Raw genomic sequence first — 23889 nt, forward strand, 5'->3', positions numbered from 1 at the left:
TTCTATTTGAGGACTTCAATTCCAGTGTTGAAGCAACAAACCATGTTCCAGATATTGCATGAGGGAGTGATACAACACTTCTCCTATAGAGTGAGTGAACTGGATTGGGAGCTCAGGAATTGGTTTCAGCTTTTCTAATTTCTTTAGTGTTAAGTTAAGTGAACAGTCCTAAATATATTGTGCCTTTAAAATGGGGGCCAGAATTTAACAAGAATACTTACAAATCATTTCTTGTTCTGAACAAACCACTTCCAGAAAAAAGCATGAGCCAGAAACACATGAATTTTCCCCGTGATGATTGGACATAAGGAGCCTGACAGAACTAGATTAGTCATGTGAAGGACAGTGCTGCAGAAATCCATGTCTTTGTTTCTGTTTTCCAAACTCCTGGTCTTCAAAAGTATTAGCTGTTCTCCTGGTTTCTAACCCCTTATTAGTAGCCTGCCTTTGTTTTGCCTGATTGACAATTTTCTGGTGTTTTGTTATTCATTTGATTTCATTTCATGAAACAAACTAGTGCCTGACCTTCAGCTACACAATCTGCCAACTGCCTTTAAACAACACCCTAATGCATCGTTGGATAATGCATTGGGGGGGAAAAAACATCCCACTGAAAAAGCATCTGATTTACTTTATAAATGTTCAGACAATAGCCATGTTTCTGATATTCACTCTCTTTAAAAAGAACAATGTTAAAGTATTCCCTTTAATGTTATTAATAGTCCTTTTTGTTGGAGTCAATGATAAAATCCTGAACAAGCAATTTTGAATATTTCAGAATGCAAATGAAAGTTATTTATTTCTGAAATAAGTAAGAAAATCAGCAACAATCTACGAACAAAGATTACATTTAAAAATTATTTGTCGTGATATTTACTGTAGCACAGAAACACCTTAAAAGGACCGTTCAACAACTATTCAAACACTTGAAGTAGTAAACATATTTTTACTTCATGGAGTGCTGTGAAATGAATTATATAGTTTGCAACCCTTCCATCTTTCTGATAACACATCTTTGATTTAAAATGATTCATTCAGGGATAACATTAAAAAAAAGGGGATTTGATTAATGCAACCCTCTGATTCCTCCTTACAGTCCCAGATGGGCTCTGACTCATACCAAGGTTAGTTCTGAAATTGTTATATTCAGTCCCCTGGAGGGAAATAAAAAAGAGGATTCTTTCAAAAAGGGCAGTGAGAAAGAAACATCAGGGAGCAAAATATATTTAGGCTGCCTTCCCTTCCCTCCTTTTCTCACACTTGGCATGAATGGGCAATCTTAATGCCAGTCAGCAAGTGTGGTTCGGAGAATTTGAGCATTGGATTAATTGCTCCTCCTACCCACAACACAAGGATACACAAGTATCTGTCTAGCCACAATATCACTGCTAGAAGGCAGCAGTGTGGAACTTGCAGCCCTTGCCAGGGTCGAATTCCAATTGGTGGGAATTGTGATAAAAGCAGCCCTAGAAAGAAACTGACTTCTCATTCCTGCCATCAGCATAGGTTGAGGTTGTCCTAAAGCTTACTCATCTGAAGGCTGCCTATCTACATATACTTCTGATTCCTTGACAAAATTGGCTTTGGAGAATAAAGGCATGGAAGAAATAGCACGGGGAGGAATGAAGAAGTTTCTGTGTGGTGTTGTAAAGGGAAGCTTGGATGGAATAGTTTTAGAATAAAGTTCTGACATACTGAGAGTGCACAGTACAATGATCTCCAGAAAATGCTTTGCTGAACAAAAGGAATACAAATGGAAAGCTTGATTGCAACGCCTTATGGTAGCTGGGTCATTTTCCAGGATCATTCAGCATCTCAGGAAAAGGCACAGATGCTTCCAGGCAGTGAACTTTCATCACTACATGCCTTTTGTAGCACCTTTTGGAGACTGAATTGCTGCACAGAACTAATGTATACATACAGTAGTCTTTGACTTACAACCAGTCAAAGTTATACCAGATCTGAGCCCCCTGCAAAAGGTACTTACAAACTCATTCCTAAGTTCTGATAGGCAGGCTCTGATAGGCATTCCCCACAGTAGAGTCAGCAACTGCTCCACATTTATGGCCATTTGCAGCATCCCATGGTCACATGACTTTGATTGATTACCATTTTTGCAGAAAACTGGCATTTACTTCTGCTCTTAAGCAAAATTCCCCATTGTAGACAATGGGTTCACTTAACAGCTACGCTATTTGCTTAACAACATTCAAAAAATAGGTCATAAAGTAAGGTCTAGTTATTTGATGACCTGCTTTGTGATCATCACAACTTACGACCTATAATCATGTATCTAATATGGATTATCTGATAATGACACAATACAGTTCTGTAATAAAAACATGAAAAGTTGCTTTACTCTAACTTTCATCTGCTGTAACATAAAAGTTTGGTGTTTTTGAAAAATGCCAGCTATCCTGTAAAACTAAGTACAATGAATATTTTGTACTAATCAAGAGACAATAAAATGAAACAAAATGATATACAAATTTTCTCTACAAAAGCAATTCATTCTGGTACAAGTAAATTATTTGAATTTTACCTGAGCCCCTGTTGCGATTTCATCTGCGGCTTCATTCATCACGCCTAGAGTTTGGAAAGCAAATACACACAGTTCCCGTTCACAGACAGTTGGCTAAAAGCAAAGGGGAAAAAATGGTTATTCTTATATTTAGCAATCTTCACCAACCATAACATTCTACCCATATTGAGAGTATCGTTCCTAGAACGTCTATGTAATTTGTCCAAAGTCTAGTTGGGGCTCTGGGTGATGTAATTCCAACCAAGAAACTGATGTCTCGTACGTGTAGAACTGCCCCCCTCCCTCCCCCCTCTCTCTCCTAATTTCATGTGAAAAAATATTCAGTTTATTTATTTATTTTTGCCTCTGAATTCCCATTCAGTTTAATGCAAGAAAATTAGCTTTCATCCGATATTTCAAAAGGAAATAAAAGTTTGGTGTTATTCTTGTATTTTTACATTTATTTGCAGATTAGGTAGCTAAGAGCTGTTCTTGAATGTCCCATCTCTTATTGGACAATCACATTTGCAGTGGTCTGCGCACTCCCTGACTTTCTCTATTTCAAACCAATCCCAAGAGAAGAAATCACGAGGACATTTCTCCCACTGAGGCTTTTGGAAATTGGAAATATGAAGAGTCAAGGAAGCCTCAAAATGTTTGGGAAAATGTGTAATTCTCCCCCCAGCAATTACTAGAAAGAGTATCCTTATCTTACACCAGCAACACTTTCAAGAAGTTTTTTGAGAATAAGATATAAAATTCAAAGCCTACTGTGCAAAAAGAGTCGTAAAAAATGTTTGCAAAATTGTAAGGCAGATCTGAGCACACATACATACATAAACTAAATCTCTGCCTTTGGGCTTCTCTCACTTTATTTCATCATGTGATTAGGGGATAAAAGCTTGTATCAGATGGCCATACCCATGCCTTTCCTGTGCCTTCATTGCTATCTTCTAAAATCTTAGAGGATGGAAGTCTGAGCAAGCAGTTTATTATTTCAGTTTGTGCTTCTGGTAACATTTAATGTCTAGGAACCCCAAATAGATAGTGCAGGCTCTCTGTTTTAGACATTTGCCATCCTAACTACTGGGTCAAGGTTGTAGGAGAAAGTTAGAAAACACAGTTTACTTCTCCCCATAATTATGGGAATGACTAAACACACAATTCTATCTTCCCTGACCCATTAATAAAGACTAATGACAAAAGAAATGAAAGGATAATCTTATAAATAAATGAAGTTGCTGCTCCTCACATTATTTGCTTCCAAGCTCATGATTGGAAGTGAAGACCGCTAGGAATTCTATCAGACTCTAATAGGCACAAATACTTTTCTGAGCAATATTCTTGGCATCAGGAACGTTGAGAAATACAGAACCTGGTCAGGGTTCCAATTGTCAGTAAAGAGATGAAGTTTAGAATAAATGTAGACTTCATTTACATCTTTCACTGTTGCTGCTACATAAAACTAGTAAAAAAGTCATGATCACAGCAAGAAAGACTGCTAGCATTCAATAAATAAAGTCTAAGTAGGACACAATTCTACATTTGGCATACAGAAGTACAGTTCCAACTTTTGAGTTGGAAGACATTCCTTGTGGTGCTGAAAGAGCATTCCCCATCATCTCTAGCAACATTTTTCAAATCAAAATGAATTTCAGCTAAAGTGTGTGATTTTCAAAAAGATGCCATTTTAAGAATCTTTTTTACACACACACACACACACACACAGAGAGAGAGAGAGAGAGAGACAGACAGACAGACAGACAGACAGACAGACAGACAGACGTAGTTTGCTCTTGAACTTCGCTTTATCTGCAAAACAGAGACACAGATAATCCTGCTGAGCTCAGGTTGGGCTACTGCTGCTCATCTCATTTCTCTGCCATTTTTTTAAAAAAGAACTATATTATATCTTATATACAGAACTGAATAGTCTACCATCATGATGTTTTCTAGTTACAAAGATAACCAGTGAATCAATCTTCCTTTTCTCTTTGGGTTATTTTTTTCTAAAGAAATGAAAGCTAAACAATAGTTTGTCCTTAGCACCATAGGAAATACAAAAAAATATATAGAAGGAATTTTCTTTCCTTTTTTTCTTTAAAAAAATGCTTCACTGGGCATGCACTTGCATCAACAACTTTTCCATCCATTTTGTTGGGAACATTATCCTGTTCCTCTTCCTCTACTTGCAGTCTCAGTGATTATATGATGATTACAAGGCTTGAAATATTTTTGCAGTGATGGTTTTAGAAGGTCCATTTTCTTTCAAGTCCAACACAGCATTGCTCATTTGATATATCTCATCTGCTATGTTACATTGAATTAGGCAGCAGATGAGGCCTAACACTATCTAATTCACTGTACCATGGCACTCTAGACCAAATGAAATAATGTATAATAACTTCACTGGCTCTCTTGTGGGCACATTTTAGGAAAGTTTGACTGATGCACTTCAGTGGTTCGGTCTTGAAGTTGTCAGCTAGAGAGCTGTCCACTTAATAGGGAAATGAATCCAGTATGTTTTACAGGCATGAAAGACAAAACAGGCACCAAGATTCACAATATTTTTGGGGAAAGTTACAGTGAGATGTAGAACATGGTATTTGAAAACCGAATGATCCTATTTCCAATTCTAGGTCCAACTTTGCACAACATACTGAAGAGCAACTATACATAGCTCCCTCGCTAGATAGAACTAGTTCTCATAGGACATTATACCATCTGCAATTAGACTGCAGCCTGTGGGACATACTTAATTTATGGAGACTTTCCATTCAGATAGATACTGTGTGTACACAAACTACTATCATAAACTATTTTTTTATTTCCCAAATCCTTATGCTCCTAACATGGATTGCCATATAGTTGGAGAAACCAATACAGGTTTGATTTGCCTAAGAAAGGTACTCAAGGGAGACTCTCCACCAGCTACAGCACGGGTGTCCAACTCGATCATGTCATGTGATGTATCACAGTGTTTTTTGGCCTTTGCAGAGCCAGGGTGGGCATGGCCTGCGCGTGGCGTATCTGGCCTGGGGGCCACCAGTTTGACAGGCCTGAACTACACCTTCAGCACCTTCCTTGCTTTCTTTAACATGCTCCAATCAAGCCACCAAACAGCCTTTGGGTGGGCTTGCGCAGGTGTATTCAGTTGGATAATGGTATGTACTGAAGTTTTACCCATCTGAACATATCCTTGTAAATTTTTTTTGTGTGTGAATGAGCGTATGAGTTTCAGTGAAGGATTATATCCATATTTGCTTATATATGATCATGTGTCTGTTTATGTCTTTGTGTACAGTACAGTATGCATGGGAAAAAGGCAATGTTATTGCTGGCTATAGCTATAAAAAGGCAATGTTATTGCTGGCTATTGTTCATTTTTGGTCACATCAACCACCTTTGCAATGCCTAATTGTTCATCTCCTTCTCCTTTTCTCTCTCTCTCTCCCTCCCCTCCCTAATTTTATCTGCCTCCAAGTCATTATTTTTTAACCAAGAAAATGGTTAAAATACAGGGCTACAATCTCACATACTGAAACAGGGAAGGTTTATTTTTAGTGATGGCTGATATAATTGCTCTCAAAGGTGAGCAACCTGGAGGCTGCACTATGGAATCAAACTCCAGCTGGGGGCTGTAAACAGATTTCCATAATATCTTCAAGAATTACATTTTGCCTCCCTCCCCCCTTTTGGTGGGGGGGGGGGTGATTTAAGGAAGGTGTTTAAGGATAAAAATTGGTGACTTAACAATTCCAAATATTTAGTATGGAAAAGGAAAGCAATAGCAATTGTAATAGGCAACTCCCTTCGTTTGTGGGGCTGTAAAAGCAACAAAATGGGTCATTGACGGGAGGAGTTTTATGCCCTGCCTCTCTCATAATACTGCATTCTTAACACGTTTGTTGTAAAGATGTGAAAAAATATGAAGCAGTGTAGAAAACCTTAGTCAAAGCATCTCAATTCTCCTTGATGGACATTGAAGGATAAAATATGAATGTTTGAAGAGAGATCTGAACTCAGATCAGCTGAGTTAGTTTAGAAATCTTTCTGCAGTTAGGAATCCTAATAATGAAAGTCCCTGATTGTAAGGAATTATTTTAAGTGCATTCAGCTGAACAAACCTGAAATTTCATTTCAGGCCAGTGAATGAGCAAAAGTTGAAGAGAAAGTGGCAGAGGTTGGAGATATAGACACATATATAAGGGTATTCGCATAGTAAACATTACATACACTATGCCACAAGATATGGCCATAACTAAATAAGACAATAATTTGTATAAAAAGTAATTTATTTTATCTTCTCTGTTATGCTACCAAATTAGAATGTCTTTTCAGTGCTATTTTTCCTTTTCAGGTTTTCTTAAAGGTAAAAGGTAATGGTTCCCCTTGCACAAACATGCTAGTCATTTCCGGCTCTAGGAGGCAGTGCTCATCTCCCTTGCAAAGCCAAAGAGCCAGCGCTGTCCGCTGTCCATGGCCATCTGGCTGACATGACTAAACGTCCAAGGCGCAAGGAATGCTGTTACCTTTCCACCAAAATGGTCCCTATTTTCCTACTTGCATTTTTACATGCTTTCGAATTGCTAGGTTGGCGGAAGCTGAGACAAGTAATGGGAGCTCACTCCGTTACGTGGCGCTAGGGATTTGAACCGCCGAATGGCCAACCTTTCTGACTGACAAGCTCAGCATTTTAGCCACTGAGCCACTGTGTCCTTTTTCCAGATTTTCTTATCTGGATAGAAATGTTTATGAGAGGATTCTTTTAATGAAACACTATTCCAGCTACTTTTATTTTGTCTTTTTTGTATGAGAGTGGAATCTGATTTACTTGGTTGACACTTTATAGATCAACCATACCCAGAGAAAATAGAAGTTACAATTCAACATATTTTATTTAGGAGATAATCATTTCTCTCTCAGTCTGAAAACTGCATAACTAAAGCACTGTGTTTTAGGATTGTATATTTTTAAAGGCAGGCAAGAAATATAATTGATTTATGATAATCTGGAATTCAACTTTTGAAACTTCCTCTTTCTAGGAGACTCAGACAAGGTTAAACAGATCCCAGTGAGATGTGGTGCATCTGAATTCCCTTTAAATAAAAGCAGAATGCCAAATAAAACAAAATGAAAATTTTACCCTATGTCTGTCTGCCCAAATCGCTGTGATAGAGAAGAGTTAAGCACAAAAACCGCATACGAGGCCTGAAAGAAAACTGCAGTGCCAACCTATACCATCATGATGGTAAAAACACTACAATCCGAGCGCGTAAGAGCCCCTGGCAATGAATTCAGAGGCAACACTGAAATTTGCCTTTTCTTTGCCTTCGAAGAACCCTTAGGAATGGGAATGGTTTAAGCAAAACAAACAAACACAGCCCAGATGCAAATTTGGGAAGTAGGAAACAGAAGCAAGAGAGAGTTCATTCAACTCTTAAATGCTTTCCATTGGTATTCTCTTCCTATGTATTACGCTTCACCCCACAAAAGACTGTGCAAAGGACCAGGGGAGCTGCATGCTTTTGTATTACACAGTTTAAACCAGGGGTCTCCAACTTGGTAACTTTAAGACTTGTGGACTTCAACTCCCAGAGTTTCTCAGCTTTCTCCTGCATCTATTACTTGGTAAAGATCCCTCTCATTGTCCCTGCCCATCAGTGCTATTTGCCCTCCAGAGGTGCTGTGTACAATAAATAGAATTTTTAAGGGTAAAAAGGAGCTGAAGGTCAGACCCAATTCATTCTTGTTGAGGAGAATTTGGGGAAACTGAGCTTCTAAAGAAGGAAATAGCTAAAATAGTATTGGTTCAGTGCAGGCCAAACAAGATGATTTTTTGGGGGGCGGGGGAGTCCTGAAGTATGAAAAATTATAAAGAAAGAGACAGCCACCATTTGATGGTGGTGAACCAAACACCAGTTTGTGCAGGCTGAAAACGGTGATTACTGTCAGCAAAATAAATCAATTTTTTGTCAGAGGCAACCACAAAACACCTTAATGAAACCTGTATACTACAGTTGGCATGACCTGTAGTTTTAATCAGATGCTTTTGAACTTGTAATAAAAAAGGTAAAGGAGTCCCTGTGGATTTTACTCTGCTAGTCATTTTTACATAGAATAGAATAACAGAGTTGTAAAGGACCTTGTAGGTCATCTAGTCCAACCCCCTGCTCAAGCATTAGACTTCCCAGTCTCTTCTTGAAAGTTTCCAGTGATGTAGCACCCACAACTTCCGAGAGCAAGCTGTTCCACTGGTTGATTGTATTAACTGTCAGAAAATTTCTTCTTATTTCCAGGTTGAATCTCTCCTTGTTCAGTTTTCATCCAATATTCCTTGTCTGGCATTCAGGTGCTTTGGAAAATAGCTTGACCCCTTCCTCTCTGTGGCAGCCCCTCAAATATTGGAACACTGCTATCATGTCTCCTCTGGTCTTCTCTTCTCTAGACTAGCCATGCCCAGTTCCTGCAACCATTCTTCGTATGTTTTAGCCTACAGTCCCTTAATCATGTTTGTTGCTCTTCTCTACATTCTTTCTAGAGTCTCAACATCTTTTTAATAGGATGGTGACCAAAACTGGATGCAGTATTCTAGTATTCCCGACTCAAGGGGGTGGTCTCATCTCTCAGCATAGCTGGCTGGAGAATTCTGGGAGTTGAAGTCCACAAGTCTTAAAGTTGCCAAGTTTGGATACCTCTGTTATAGACCACGTTTTAATTCATCAATTAATTATATTTGGCCCTTTATCAGATATATGATGATGTCAGAACTACTTGGTTCTATGGCATTTTAGTGAGGTTCACATAAACAAAGAAACAACATGTCTTGCAAATCTCAAAAGCCAGTAGGGGAGAAGAATAGGTAAAAGAAAGAAAATTTGGGGCTTAAAATTTTATCTTGATGTAGGATTTGGATGATCCCAAGGGATCATAAAGAGAAATTGGCAAATAGAAAGGGTTTCAACAGAGCACTGTCACCATGGAAGCAATTGACTACAACCCCTCTTCCAACTCTATGGTTGCATTCATACCAACTATGATGCTAGGCTAATGGAATTGATCTGTCTGTGAACCACTATGTGTGAGAATTTACTGTACTATGTACTGATGTCAGGCTCTAAAACCAAGGAGGACATAGTGAGGTTCTAAGCAGTTTCCTGAATTGCTCATCTACAGGGAAAATTTTTACCAAATTAAAGTACACTACTTACAGTCTTACACCATTAAACAATACTCTTGAGAACTCCTAGGATAGGCTGTTTCTCTTCGTCCCAGACAAACTTTGCGTTTTTTTGATACTCTAGAACAGGGGTGTCAAACTCGCATCATCACGGTGGCTCCACGTGATGTATTGGGACTTCCCCCCTTTTCGCTAAACCAGGTGTGGGTATGGCCAGTGTGTGATGTATCTGGTCCGTGGGCCACGAATTTGACAGCCCTACTCTAGAATGTACTCCAGTTGTACATTCCACAACCGTCATCTAAACAGGTTGTGTGAACCAGAATCCTGTTGAAATCATAGCAGGCCACGGTGTGATTTATTATGTGAACATGGTGTGTTTGCTTTATGTATGGAGAATATCCCTAACTCTAAGAGGAGGAATGCAACTCCCTTCCATAGGTTTTCTTTTGACTGGATTATGACTTCAAAATTTCTTGTTTTGTCTTCATTTCTGCCCATGAAAGAAAAGGTATATGCCTCTTCCTAGCTATGGAAGAGCAGATGCATGGCAGAGATTTTGAAAGAGAAATGGGAAGGGAGATTATGAAACTGCTTTTTGACTTCTTCCATTTTTTTCTTCATTCCAAAGATTAAGAAATGGAATAGAGAGACTCAGGCAAATCTTGCCACTATTCCACACAGCATATTGTCCCCAACAATCTGTCACCTCATGCAGGTGACAGGGGGACAGCTCCTGATTTTCTATTTATTTTATATAATCTTTTAATCTAGTAGATTTTAGATCTGAGGACATAGCAGAGTTTTGTACACAATTTTAAATGATAATAGAAAATGGTAAAACTTTAAAGCAGGACTAAGAAATAAGTTGAAAAGATATCCAAAAGGGAAAAGTAAGTCTGACATGCAACAGAAGTAAAATTCCAAATAAGATAAGGTTGTGATGACTTCTAGGCAACCAAGGGTAAAGGACTTATTCCAGTTTTAAGCATGCTACAGGGCATATAGAATTTTTCAACTTTCAATTTCCAAACATTAGGGGTGCTCAAAAGTTGTGACATGCCTTGGAGATTGTAAAGATATTTTGATTTACTTTAATATAATTTAGATATGCTTGGTAAGTAACTGCATAAATATCATAACTTTTTAACATTTTGTTTGTTTCACTGCTATATGAAAGTCTCTCCTGCCTTCTCCTTCCCTCCCTGTAACCTCAGTTAATAATTCTTATCCATCATTAGACTGGGATGATTGCCCTTTTTATGAAGATGAGGCTCTAATAGGCAGGATGGTGCCATTTATATTAGGAGTAATTTAAATGAAGACTCAGATTTGGTTGCTAAGAATTGCCTTTTAACAGATCAAATCATTGCTATATTTGATCAGTTTCTGAGTGCCAATTTTTTAAAAAAGAGACGAATTAAAGTCTTCAGTGGAAAACTACATTTCCCAATTGGTTATGGAACTAAACAGCAATTCATATGTTTCCAAACCTACCTCTAAACCCATGTTTTGTACAGCGTACATACTGTACAAAAATTCTCAGGAAAAAAAAAGGAGGAAAACCTGATTTTGTAGAGACAGGAGATCCTAATTCAGGTTGCTCGTGGTTTTTCAAATGAGGGCAGATAACAGAATAAACAAGCCATGAACAAGCAATGAAAGAGAAAATTCCCTTTCATAGCTTCTTTGTTCTACAAGTATACTCAAATAAGCTTAAAGAAATTTCCTGGCTTCCCAGCAGGCATAGATCTAAAAGGATACTGCTAACTTTCAGGCAGTTTATTTTCCCCTCAAGTTTTCAAACTTAAGAACTTTTTAAGGAGGCTTTACATTCTGCCAATATGTGTAATTTAACAACAGCTGTATCCAGCCCTTGCTAATTTCTGGCAGGAAAGCCAAGCCACGGAGGATGGTATAAGCTCTAGAGCTCCTAAACATAACTATCCACTATCTGTAAGGTGGATAACTCCTTCAATTTCAAGGTCAGAATAGGAAGAACACAAGGAAAGAAATATCTTAGATGCAATTAAAGGAAAGATACAGGTTTCAGATGAGTTTTTAGAAGCTGAGGAAGATTTAACTCAGTTATTTGACACTTTCTCCCCAAGGAGTGACAATTGATCTTAAAGCAAGCTTGAAACAGATACATCTATCTTGCAGCCAGTCACTGCTGTAATGGAGTTCTTAACATCTTACTTCTCTGTTGTTGTTCCTCCATGAAAATGTTGGTAAACCCAATCTCTGAAACCACAAAACTCCCCATAAATGAATAAAAAGTGTTCTAGTCGAAAACTATATTAAAAAAAATTACAAATTAGAAAATGTCCAGATGATCAAGGTAGCGCAAATGTCACATAACGATTCAGAGAATAAGTCTGTAGCTGATGATTTATTACAGCTAGCTTCCTAGGATCAGTCTGAACAACTATAGACACAATTTTCATCAGCTGTCTGTCAACCATGAAACTGAATGAAGCATAGGTTCTATGCTAGAGACACTGTCTCCAGCATAAACCCTAACCCTGGCTCCATTCCACAAGGAGCTATGACTTGCCATTCCTTATCGCAAGTTAACTCTACCCACAGGAGCCTTGAATTGACTCTTTCTTATCAGCTCTCTGTAATCAACTTGGTGCTATTTGCCCTCAAGCCCAGCAATTAGAAAATGAGAGGGAGGGACTGAGTTTATTGCCACTGGCAGTAGCTTACAGATATGAAATTTCCAGTATCTGATCGGAATTTTAGAATAAAGAAGAGCAGCAGTCACTATTTAGAGAGAGGAAAGCTGAATTTTGAATTTGAAATTTGAATTAATAGCTGTCTATATTGGAAGCATTGACAATGAAGTTCCAATTCCAGGAACAACTAACTGCCTAAATCTTCATCATCTACTTTATTTCAGACAGACTTATACAAACTAGACTTGGAAAATAGCTGCCTGGAAAGAGTCTACAGAAAATGATTTGGTGAATTTGAGATAATAGCTTTACAAAAAGCCTGGCCAGCAGGAGAGGATGATTTAGTTAAACTTTCAGTGCTGGTATACCTATGCCCCAAAGTTAAAGAATAAAGGGCAAGCCACTGGGGCAAAAGGATGCTGTGACTCAGTGACTAAGACACTGAGCTTGTCAATCAGAAAGGTAGGCAGTTTGATGGTTCAAATCCCTAGCGCTGCGTAACGGAGTGATCTCCTGTTACTTGTCCCAGCTTCTGCCAACCTAGTAGTTCGAAAGCATGTAAAAATGCAAGTAGAAAAATAGGGACCACTTTGGTAGGAAGGTAACAGCGTTCCATGTGCCTTTGGCGTTTAGTCATGCCGGCCACATGACCACGGAGATGTCTTCGGACAGCGCTGGATCTTCAGCTTTGTAACGGAGATGAGCACCACTCCCTGGAGCAGGAAACAAGTAGCATGTATGTATGAGGGGAACCTTTACCTTTACCTTACACTGGGGCTTAAAGAAGAACTCAATGGCAAACTGAGAAATTATATCATGGGAATAATGTATCTCATACTGGCAGTCTCTGACTTATGACTGCTAGTTTAATGATGGTTTGGAGTTGTAACAGAAAAAGTGATTTATGACCTATATTTGCACATATAACTGTTGCACCAGCCCCATGGTTATGTGCTTGCAATTTAGGCACCTGGACATTGGTTCACATTTACTACCAATTGCTGCATCTTTTGACTATGATTTGTGATCCTTTTTACTGATCTCTATTTCTAAATTTCCAGCAAAAAATAGCAAAAAAAAAAAAAAAATGCCCATCGGGGAAGTTGGATTTGTTTAATGACACGACTCACTTAATGACCATGGTGATTCTTTTAACAACCACCGTAAAAATCTTAATAAAATCAGGTTGGACTTGATTTATAACCACAATGACGTACAATGGAAATTCCAATCCCATTGTGGTCATATATCATGGACTATTTATATACTGGCCATGAAATTCAGATATAAAGATTTTGAACTTGCTTATATTTCATCAAATTCATCCTGTTATTTCTATTCTGACTATTAGATATATTTAGAAATAATAATATTGGAAGAAATAATTACTTTGCATACCCAACTCGTAATTACTTGGTGAGTTTAATGCTGAACTAGACCAATCCCTATTATGTCCCCACCAGTTTTTCATTGCTGGCACTTGATAATATTTACAGATGTTCCAGTGAATCATTTGGACAGCTGTATGCATTGTATCATTTATAACCAGTTTGTGCAATCTGCTTGCAAAAGCTGAGTGTTATTATAATGGTTGGTTGCATGATCAGTCAGATGTTTAGTCTGGGTTTGACATTTTTATCTATTTCTCAAGTCCTTCCCAAGGACCTAGAATACAGATGTTTGTTGTATCGTGTTAAAGCTATACTAGCTTCAGTAGTAATATTCTACAATTATTCAATTCCTTCAGATATTTTTCCAATGCTCTTTTTTGGTCTTCAACTCTCTGGTGTACTTGCAACATTCCCCACTGGCCTGTATTCCTTGGTAAGTACTCTGTCAATATTGCTGCATCAATGAAGGACATGATTGATTGCTATTATTTTTCTGGTTTTCCTAACCTTAGCTTTTAGTACTGCTTGAACCTAGTCCACTACTCTAGCTGTGTATCTAATGCCTGGAATTGCTCAGGTATTAATTACCTTGATGATATAAAATCCATTGAATTTGGACTTTAAGATGTTCGTTACTCTCATAATACATTCACTTCTAACTTTCTTCTTGACTTCAGTGTGCTTGATGTTGTCAGCTTGAAGGATGCCTAGGGATTTTCTTCATCCAAATTCTTGGTATTATTTCCTTAGGACATTTTATTTTCTTCATTTTCACTATTTTTTCCCATGTTGATAAGAGTGGCACATTTATCCAGTCCAAAATTTCATTGCAATATCTTGGCTGCTTTTACAGATAGCATTGAGCAGCAATTCTATTTTCCAAATACTTCAGAACATTCACATAAAGGAAGTGGGATTGCCTGGCAGATGTTTTTGATAGTCATGGGCTGACTTGTTCAGTACTGTTAACAAAGGAAATAGTGCAACAATAAACAGTAGTGGTGATAATGAATCTCCCTGAATGATTCCTTTCTTGTTAACCTTGTCTAGTCTGACGCCATTCATCAGCAACAGTGTCTTCCATTGTGCCAATGATCTTTGCACAAAACTTCTGATGTTTCTTCTGACTCCTGTTATTTTTAAATACATCATTATCCAATCATATGTCTATTATTATTATCATCATTAAAAATAAGTCACATTAGTCATATAGCCAGCCAGATGCCAAATCTTGCCAAGCTTTTTTTTTTTTTTTTTTGTGATACAACAATTCAGCAAGTGGGAATTAAGGGTGTGCATTCATTGAATCCAAAAGGAGACTGGAAAATAATAATGGGATTCATTTTTATTTAGTATAGATCTATTACAATTAGTCATTAAGGTCTAATCTTCAAATTCTCTTATGTTTGTAAGGTTATTTTATAAGGGGTCCTTAGTACTCTCTGCGCTTGATTGTTTTCTTGCAGACTTTCATTACCTAAACTAGGTAACATTATCAGTGCACATCAGTGATGATGTTACCTAGTTTGGGTAATGAAAGTCTGTAAGAAAACAATCAAACTCAGAGAGCACCAAGGACCTTTCATTTCAACTCTGAGCTACAGATATTATCCTTTATTTTATTTTATGCAGAACAGAGAGGGGAATCTTCCAACCCCATGCTTCTATGAAATTATGAAAGGCATGAAGTCGAGTTTCCTGCTCAATGCTAGAATCAAAATTACACCATGCATTATAGAAAACCATCCTATTATTTCTCCTAATTTGAAGGTAACGAGGGAGTGGAAGAGTAACTAAATCCCACTCCCCCCAAAAAAATATCTTCAAAGCATAGGCCACTGGGCTTGTCCAAATCCAAATCTATTGTAATGGATGGAAATCCACTATCCATCAATGGTCTTTATTTTTTTTCTTCCTTCCTTAGATCTAGCTGTGAACTCTCAGGTCTTCAATTCCTAATCTCCTTCATTGTTATTCTGGGATTCCTTTGAAGCTGTTTATCTAAAGAGAAGGCAACAAGTAGCTCACTCTGTGATGTGCTAAGAAGCTGAAATAAAGCTCTGGCCTCCCTGAAGTTTCACACAAAAAGCTGTTCCCAATGGGCAGAAATGAAATGACTACAGCTCAGAAAGGTATGCTTGAACAGAGATGGAAAATGGCAGGAGAAGGTTGACAACACAACTGCTGTAAGTCTAGCTGGCTTTTCTTTGGAATAAAAGAGAAGTGAGAGATTTGTGGCAGGTTAGTTATGAAGGGGAATGCGGCGGCTCAGTGGCTAACATGCTGAGCTTGTCGATCAGAAAGGTCGGCAGTTCGGCGGTTTGAACCCCTAGTGCCGCATAATGGAATGAGCTTCTGTTACTTGTCCCAGCTTCTGCCAACCTAGCAGTTCTAAAGCATGTCAAAATGCAAGTAGAAAAATAGGGACCACTTTGGTGGGAAGGTTCCGTACGCCTTCAGCATTTAGTCATGCCGGCCACATGGCCATGGAGACATCTTCGGACAGCACTAGCTCTTTGGCTTTGTAATGGAGATGAGCACCACCTCCTAGAGCCAGAAACTACTAGCACGTAAGACCTTTTACTTATGAAGACCTTAAGATGCGTTATGGCTTCACCAAATCTTTCTTTTCCTCTGAAAGAAAACTTGAAAACATTCCCCCCTCCCCCATTTAAGTGAAGGAAGAAAATTGCAGAAGAAATTTTCAACAAAGCATTAGTGTTGAAATGTTATAATATTAATATTATAGTATTAATATAGAATTCTGAAACAGCCATCCATAATGCCAGGCCTGTCAAACTGGCAGAAAGGCAAAAAAACCTATCCCAATATGTCACAATACGGCCCAATATGTCATTATAAGGCCTGCGATGTGATCGGGTTTGATACCCTTGGATAATGCATTAACTGACTGAATGTGAGAATTCTGAACATCATATAGCTATCCCTGTTGATCGTTATTTTTCCTTCTCTGAAAAACCATCATTTAAATTTTCTTCCGAGACTTGAACCAAAGGGCAGGACTTCTTGCCCTCTCCAATTCTTTCAGTACCCATAGAAATGCCTCATTCCTCTTTTCCATAACATGTACCGAAGATACAATTTGAGGAGGGGGGACTTCACAGCATTTTTCAAGGCTGATCCAGTGCCTGTCTATGGTGCATCTATCTACATTTTCAGAAAGATGGGCCACATACTGAGATTCAATGAATAAGTCATCTTGATAGATGGACTGAAACAGATGTCAAACTAGAGTTATGCTTCTACCAGACCATCACGCCAAACAGCCACCTAAGATGCACAGGCTCTCCTATCAGTACCACTTTGAGAAGATCCTGGGAATGATAGCTTGTGAGATGTCCTCAATCCTTCAATCCAAGTATTAATCAAATAGGACACTGCTTAATCCTCCCCACACACACTCATCTGCAAAGTTGCTAAACTACCTACCTATACACTATCTCAACTTGCGGTAAGTTATTACCACAGCAGAATGAACAAACTAGCTTAAGAGTTGGCAGTGATCGTTACTCGTGCACACAAAAGTTCCAGGCTTATTCCATGCAATCTGAAATCCACAATAAAAAAGACTATAGCTGATACATAGGGGCATACATGCCTGCTTACTTCACTGTCCAATGTTCCTATACCTAATACTAAACTGGCACAAAAAAAATCTGATCTTACCTGTTTCAACCATAATTTTATTTCATTTTTAAATATACATTATCTCCTTTGCCTCAAATAAGAATCACTGAATCCAAATGAAGAACATGACAAGCTTGCTAAATCAAACTTTAAATCACAGTGACAGACGAGATGAATTATAATTCTACTCTATCCTCCCCTGGAAATTTCTAAAAGGAGCACATGCACGTATATCACGCCATATTGCATAGTTTATTGTGAAGTTTATTGAACTTACCCTGAGCATGGGTCCATTCTGGAATACATGCGGTTCATCACAAACTACACAGTATTCATTTAGCACAGGTATCCGCTGCTCAGCAAATTCAATTGTCTGAGAACAACAGAAAAGAGAATAATACAATCTGCTTAAAATAATTAATAAGCAGCTCAACCTCCTCCAAGTTTGTAAAACTCATCAGGCATTCTGACCTACCTGCACAAGAAAGCCGTGGTCTCTTATTGGAACACATTTTGCACCATAATTTGGCTGTTTAAAAACAAAAGAAAAAACTAACATCAGGAATGCTGTAAATTGAATATATATAAGCCTTGATATAATTTAGTATTACCTATAATATAACGATGCAAACTAAATAGTATTCAGTTCCTGGAGGACATTCAGAACTATTTGCTATTTCACTGGAATTCAGTTGCACCTTTTTAAATAGTTCTCTACCCAGTGCATTCATTTATCAATGCACATGGGGAAGAAGTGGAAAATAATTCATTTGCAAGAGAGAAAAAAAGTGAAAACAATATGTCCTTTTCAAAATGCCACTTCAATATTCATAAATAATAAAACCCCAAGAGAAACTTAAGACCAATAGGCTGGCATTTCTGTTGCCTGGTCTCATATTGATACAGAGCTATCAAAAAAAAAAAGAAAGTCCTATGCTAATACAGTACCTGCTGTGAACAGCTTTGAATACATAAAATCCCATTTCATTACCACCATTGTTAATTAAAAAATTCTTGGACTTATTGAGAGTTTGGAGTTTGGTGACAAGAACCAGTGTCTTAATACATAATAATTTCCTGTCCTGTCCTGTCCTTTCTCCTCTCCTGTTCTCTCCTGTCCTGTCCTGTCCTGTCCTGTCCTCTCCTTTCCTCTCTTTTCCTTTCCTCTCTTTTCCTTTCCTTCTTTATATTGGAACAACACAACCTGAAAGAAACCTGAAAAGCAAGGAGATATCAACGTGTTCAAAGAAAACCAAATGCAGAAATGATGACAACATACAAATACAGTATGAGGAGGTATATCCCAATCACCTTAAAATGGTCTATAAGATCACTTGGGAGTGGGCAGAGGAGCCACAAAAGAATTTGTGGAGGACATTATTAGGATAAGAACACCCCTGTTAGGAAGTGGAACACTTTAAGGTTCTTGTGGTATTCTCTTATTTCAGCTTTTCAAACTAATGTACTACCTCAAGTTTGCCCTGACATTACTATTCTGACTTTATGGAATAGTAATACATATATATTATTGGGCCACAGATGAATTAGAAGCTGTCAATATTCTATTAGGGATACAGAGACACTATTCCCTGTATATCAACATCTTAGTTTGTTTGTTTTATTTATTTATTTTTTATTTATTTATTATTTAGCATGTTAGCCAGGGATCACCGAGGTGGCTGGCTGCCTCTGTGAAAGGAATTTTTCCGGGTGGTGTTATCTGTATGCATGGGATGCCTGAGTGCTGGTAGGCAATCAGGGAGGCTCCTTTCTTGTCCCTTTTGCGGTTTATTTGCTCACTGGAATTGAACCGCTGAGCTGCTTACCTCAGCAGTACGCAGGCCCAGCATCTTATCACATGAGCTCCCATGGTCCCTCATCTTAGTAGTAATTAGTAGTGATTCTAGTTTGGATTACCCAGCAATAATGTATTTCTAGAGAGATCCTTCTATTATAATTGAATACAGATTCCTGAAGTTCCCTCCAAGGCTAAATTGCTTTCTCTTAGCTGAGTGCCTTCCAGAACAGTATTTCTCAACCTTAGCGAATTTAAGCAGTCTTAATTTCAACTCCCAGAATTCAGGGAGTTGGAAGTCCAGATGTCTTAAATGTTGCCATGGTTGAGAAACATTGCTCCAGAAGCATTGGGACTATGAGTCCCAGGGTTCCCAGTCAATATGACCAAGGTTATGCTGTCTGGGAACTCTGGAAACTGCAGACTGTCTTTTTCTTAATTGTTACAGATAGGGATTATATTGATGTATCTATGTTAATATCACCTACATTTATAGACGTTTCCATTCACATATCCTATACACACTAATTGCCACAAAGAAGTAATAGTTTAGATCATGGGAATTTAAAATTGGATTGTTTGGTGTAAGACATGATACAGATTATTCAATGATCATTTCTGCTTTTACTGTAGGAAAGAAGGTGGGCCATTTTATTTTTAGTACTAAACATTTCCCATTATATCCCATTATTTCCAAGAATTATAGTTTAATTCAGCAAAGGTATATCAGTATAAATTAGGGGTATCAAACTCAAGGCTCGTGGGCCAAATCTGGCCTGTGAGGTGCATAGAACTGGCCCATGAGGCCACCCTTGAAACAGCGAAGGACCTGCCCGTGGTGCCTCTGTCAGCAAAAGCGGAGCTTGTGAGGGTCGCATGTGACCCACCTGAGCTCCGTTTTCACTGGTAGAATGCTTGTGCCATCACAGGCGCCCTGACACGACTTATGTCAAGCTGGCTGTGCCCCCTGTCCATGTCCCTGTCCCTCTGAGGTCAAACACAACCCTGATGCGGCCCTGGTATAGATCAAGGACTGGTAATTCAGATAAGGTTATCTATCAATCCTGAAAGTAATAATCAAATAATTTTCAATGAAATTAAAATGAAGTTTTAAAATGTGCAAAAAAACCTCATAAACCAGCCTCTCCCATAAAATCTCAGGTCATTCATCAGCAAAAGTAAACTGGGCCATCATACTGAATTCTACAGTAATGCTTAAGGCTTGCAATGTTTACCAAGTCTGTGGATATGTAGAAGGAAAAAACGTTTCTACTTTTCTAAAAGTTTCAACTTTTTTTAATATGGTGAAGTTCCCTGAGCTTTAGCGGAATTGGTCCACACACCAAATTTATGAGCAAAGACACTCTGACTTCCTAAGATGCTTGTGCATTTAACCATTCTATGTGGGAAGAAAAGAAAAAGCTCACAGAAGAAAACTGTTTACGCACAGCGGATGGCGAAGATGTGGATGGTGTTAAGATACCAATAAGCCCTGAGGTAAGAGAGAGTCTCCTGCCCTCTGTTATTGTGGGTTCTTTGAAAAGTTCCATTTTAGATGATTTGGGGGCACTGGAATAACTCTTGCTGAGTAACTTGTGGTTCTTCAACCCATCTAATTCATCCATCCTAAGATTACTGGAATAAGACCTGCTTAAAAGTTTGTGGGGCTTCAAAGTACTGTTGTGCTCACATCGCATATCCCCAGAGCATGGTCTATTCAGCAGTTTGTGGGACTTTAACGTGATGCTTTCATCCTGCTTGATGGTTGCCGAGCAAGAGTGGTTCAACAGTTTGTGTGACTTAATGGTCATTGTATGTTCAGCCCTAGGATCGCTGGACAGGGAGCGACCAAAGGTTCTGTGAGATTTTGCTACACAGGAGTCCTCAGATTTAACTGTGCTAGAACAAGTCCTCCTCAATAACTTGTGGGTTTTTGAGATACCATCTTGTTCAGGTTTCAGCTTTGATTTGTTTTTCCCACAGCCTGGTGGAGGATAACTTGGCGACCTTAAAGACAATCAGAGAGAAGAATTAATTAAGCGTACATGTAGGCCCTAGATAACTATGAGAAACACCAACATGAACATGCTTTTCTTCAGCTTCAAACTGTAGGTTTTCCATATAACCAGTGTCACCAATTAAATCAGCGGCCCCCAACCTTTTGGGCACTAGGGAAAGGTTCCAGTGAGAGAGGTTTTTCTGCTGACAAGAAACAGGTTGGTTTCGCATGCTGCCTGCATCCCACAGGTGGGGTGTCACTTGTTTGTGCGGCCCAGTTTCTGGTATGCCATGGTCCAGTGCTGGTTCATGGACTGGGGGTTGGGGACCCCTGAATTAAATGATAAAATTAAACCCAAAAGAATAGACACTCGGCTTTGATTGCAGGAAATAGCTTCACAATGGTTCTTTATTTCAACCTTCCCACTTTTTCTCCCCCCCCCACTTTAATACATATAGCAATGAACGCATATACACACATCTCTTAATTTTTGGTAAATTTGTGGAGCTAATTGTTATCCAGTTTGGCAAGAATATAAACCTAGGAACATCAAAAATTCATTCAGTTGCATGCACTGAGTGGAAAATATTTCCCCAAATTTAAGATAGGTTTTTTTTTTTTTTTTTTTTTTGCATTATTTGGTTGGAACTTGCTGCATATAAAGTAGATGGAACGTCCTCTGATTGGCTTATGATTGGTTGCGATGATAATGAGATCAATTAAAATAACTCTACGAGCAGCAAATAAGTTGGCAGTCCCAAAACTATAATAGGTGCCAGATTGTAGAAAGCCAAGCAGCAGACTAAATAACTTGCAATTGTTTTAAATATTTGTGTGTGTGTGTTCACATGTGCATGTGCGTGAGTCTTCAACTCAGTTTTAACTTTTAGTGGCTGCCTGGACTCTTCCCTGCAGTTTTCTTGGCAAGATTTTTGGAAGTGATTTCCATTACCTTATTCCTTGAGCTGACAAGAGAGTGACTAGCCCAAAGTCACTCAGTTGACTTCAAACCAAAGGCAGGATTAGATCTCATGGTCTCCCAGTTTCTAGTTTAGTGCCTTAACCATTACACCAAATTGGCTCTCAAATATTTGATAGTGAATACTCACCAAGCCTCTAACTGCTGTTTATTACTTCAACTAATTTATTAAATAATAGAAATGATGTAGTCTTCCTAAGTCAAACCAATCACTCATCTCTTCCTTATTAAATCAATGATAGTAGAACGGATAACATAAAAAAAGTTCTATCTGCTCATGTCCTTTGTAAGCTATATTGATTATTTTGTCCAGTGCCTTTTTTCTAAAATTGATGTTGAAACATTGGCTCTACAATATATCTTACATAAAGTCAGTGGTGAGATTAGTACCTTGTGAGAAAACCAAAAAGGATTTAATTGTCCAATTAACTATCATACAGGGATGGAATTTCACCTAAAATACATGCAGGCGTACATACAAATTCCACCTGGTTAATCAATTCATAAGACCATCTAAAATAGCCCTACTACCCGAAAATAAAATGTTAGCAGAATAACAGAAAGGGACCTTGTAGTTGGAAGGGACCTTTTAAGTCTTCTAGTTCAACCTTATACTCAACCAGAAGACCCTATACCATTACAGATAAGTGGCTGTCTAGTCTCTTCTTAAAAGCCTCCAGTGATGAAGCGTCCACAACTTCTGAAGGTAAGCCATTTCGCTGGTTAATTGTTCTCTTTTAGGAAATTTCTCCTTAGTTCCTCGTTCTCACCTAGATTAGTTTCCATCCATTGTTTCTTGCCTTGCCTTCTGGTGCTTTGGAAAATAGATTGATCTATTTTCCAAATTTTAATTTTAATTCTAAATTTGTTAAAGGTGAAAAGCTGAAAAATCTAGCTTGTGGTGGAGCTGTAATGGAATTCTGAGACTAGGTGCTTTTGAAATCTGGCACAACCAAAAGAGATTAACATTATTTGTTATATCTTCTAATGGGAAATAACCTTCTCCAAGGCAAGAGAGAATTAGAAAGAGGATCAAAGGCATCAAGGAAGTCCTGCCTTATCTTACTCACTGACTAATGAGAGCTAAAATATAAATTCGATAATCTAATCTTTCTCTTGACCTGACTAATGAGACGGTGAAAAACTACCCTTTTGAGTTATATACTGCAGTTGGGAGACTGGCACAAACTGTTGGGGTTTGATACCAATGAACATCTCTCTCAAAAACTGATTGACTGCAGTGGTTGCTTTTATAGAGAGAAGCTAATGATATTTTTGCTAATGATATTTTTTCAATATTTTGGTGACACAAAAAATCATACAAAATCAAAATCCTAGACAAAGTGTATAGGGCTGCCCACATTTTCAAACTATTAAGCCTTTTAAAACTGAAACAGTATGATTGAGTGTTGTAGAACCACTGATAAGTTAATTTGACCAAGTTAGTGACTGTGTTGTGGAAAGAAAAGTCACTAAGGATTCCAAATAACATTACAATTGTCTCACTTTCAGTTAATCAGTGGAAAATGACGTTTATAAATTATCATATAGATAATATAGTAATTTCAAAAACATGTTTTCAATGTTTACTTTGTAGGAGGCAGAAAAGAATTTATTTTTTTAACTCTGTAAAATAGAGAGAAGTGATGCAACTTCTAAAACAGGGGTGTCAAATTAACATCTTCACGGCGGCGT

The 23889-nt window shown here is 38.1% G+C and overlaps 1 protein-coding gene across 1 annotated transcript in view; it reads right to left on the reverse strand.

Moving 5' to 3' along the window:
• The window catches only part of PARP8 (poly(ADP-ribose) polymerase family member 8), a 175537-nt gene that overhangs the window by 24771 nt on the left and 126877 nt on the right, over positions 1-23889 (reverse strand). Inside the window, exons 13-16 of the mRNA XM_087958448.1 lie at positions 20644-21223; positions 17897-17950; positions 17699-17794; positions 2543-2635 (exon numbers count right to left, since the gene is read on the reverse strand). Coding sequence (XP_087814574.1) covers positions 2543-2635; positions 17699-17794; positions 17897-17950; positions 20644-21223 — 823 coding nt within the window. The remainder of the gene's footprint in view (positions 1-2542; positions 2636-17698; positions 17795-17896; positions 17951-20643; positions 21224-23889) is intronic.

The sequence above is a fragment of the Notechis scutatus genome, chromosome 2 (assembly GCF_049901735.1).
Source record: "Notechis scutatus isolate UNSWTSFEM ecotype Mainland chromosome 2, rNotScu1.2, whole genome shotgun sequence".
Taxonomy (NCBI): Eukaryota; Metazoa; Chordata; class Lepidosauria; order Squamata; family Elapidae; genus Notechis; species Notechis scutatus.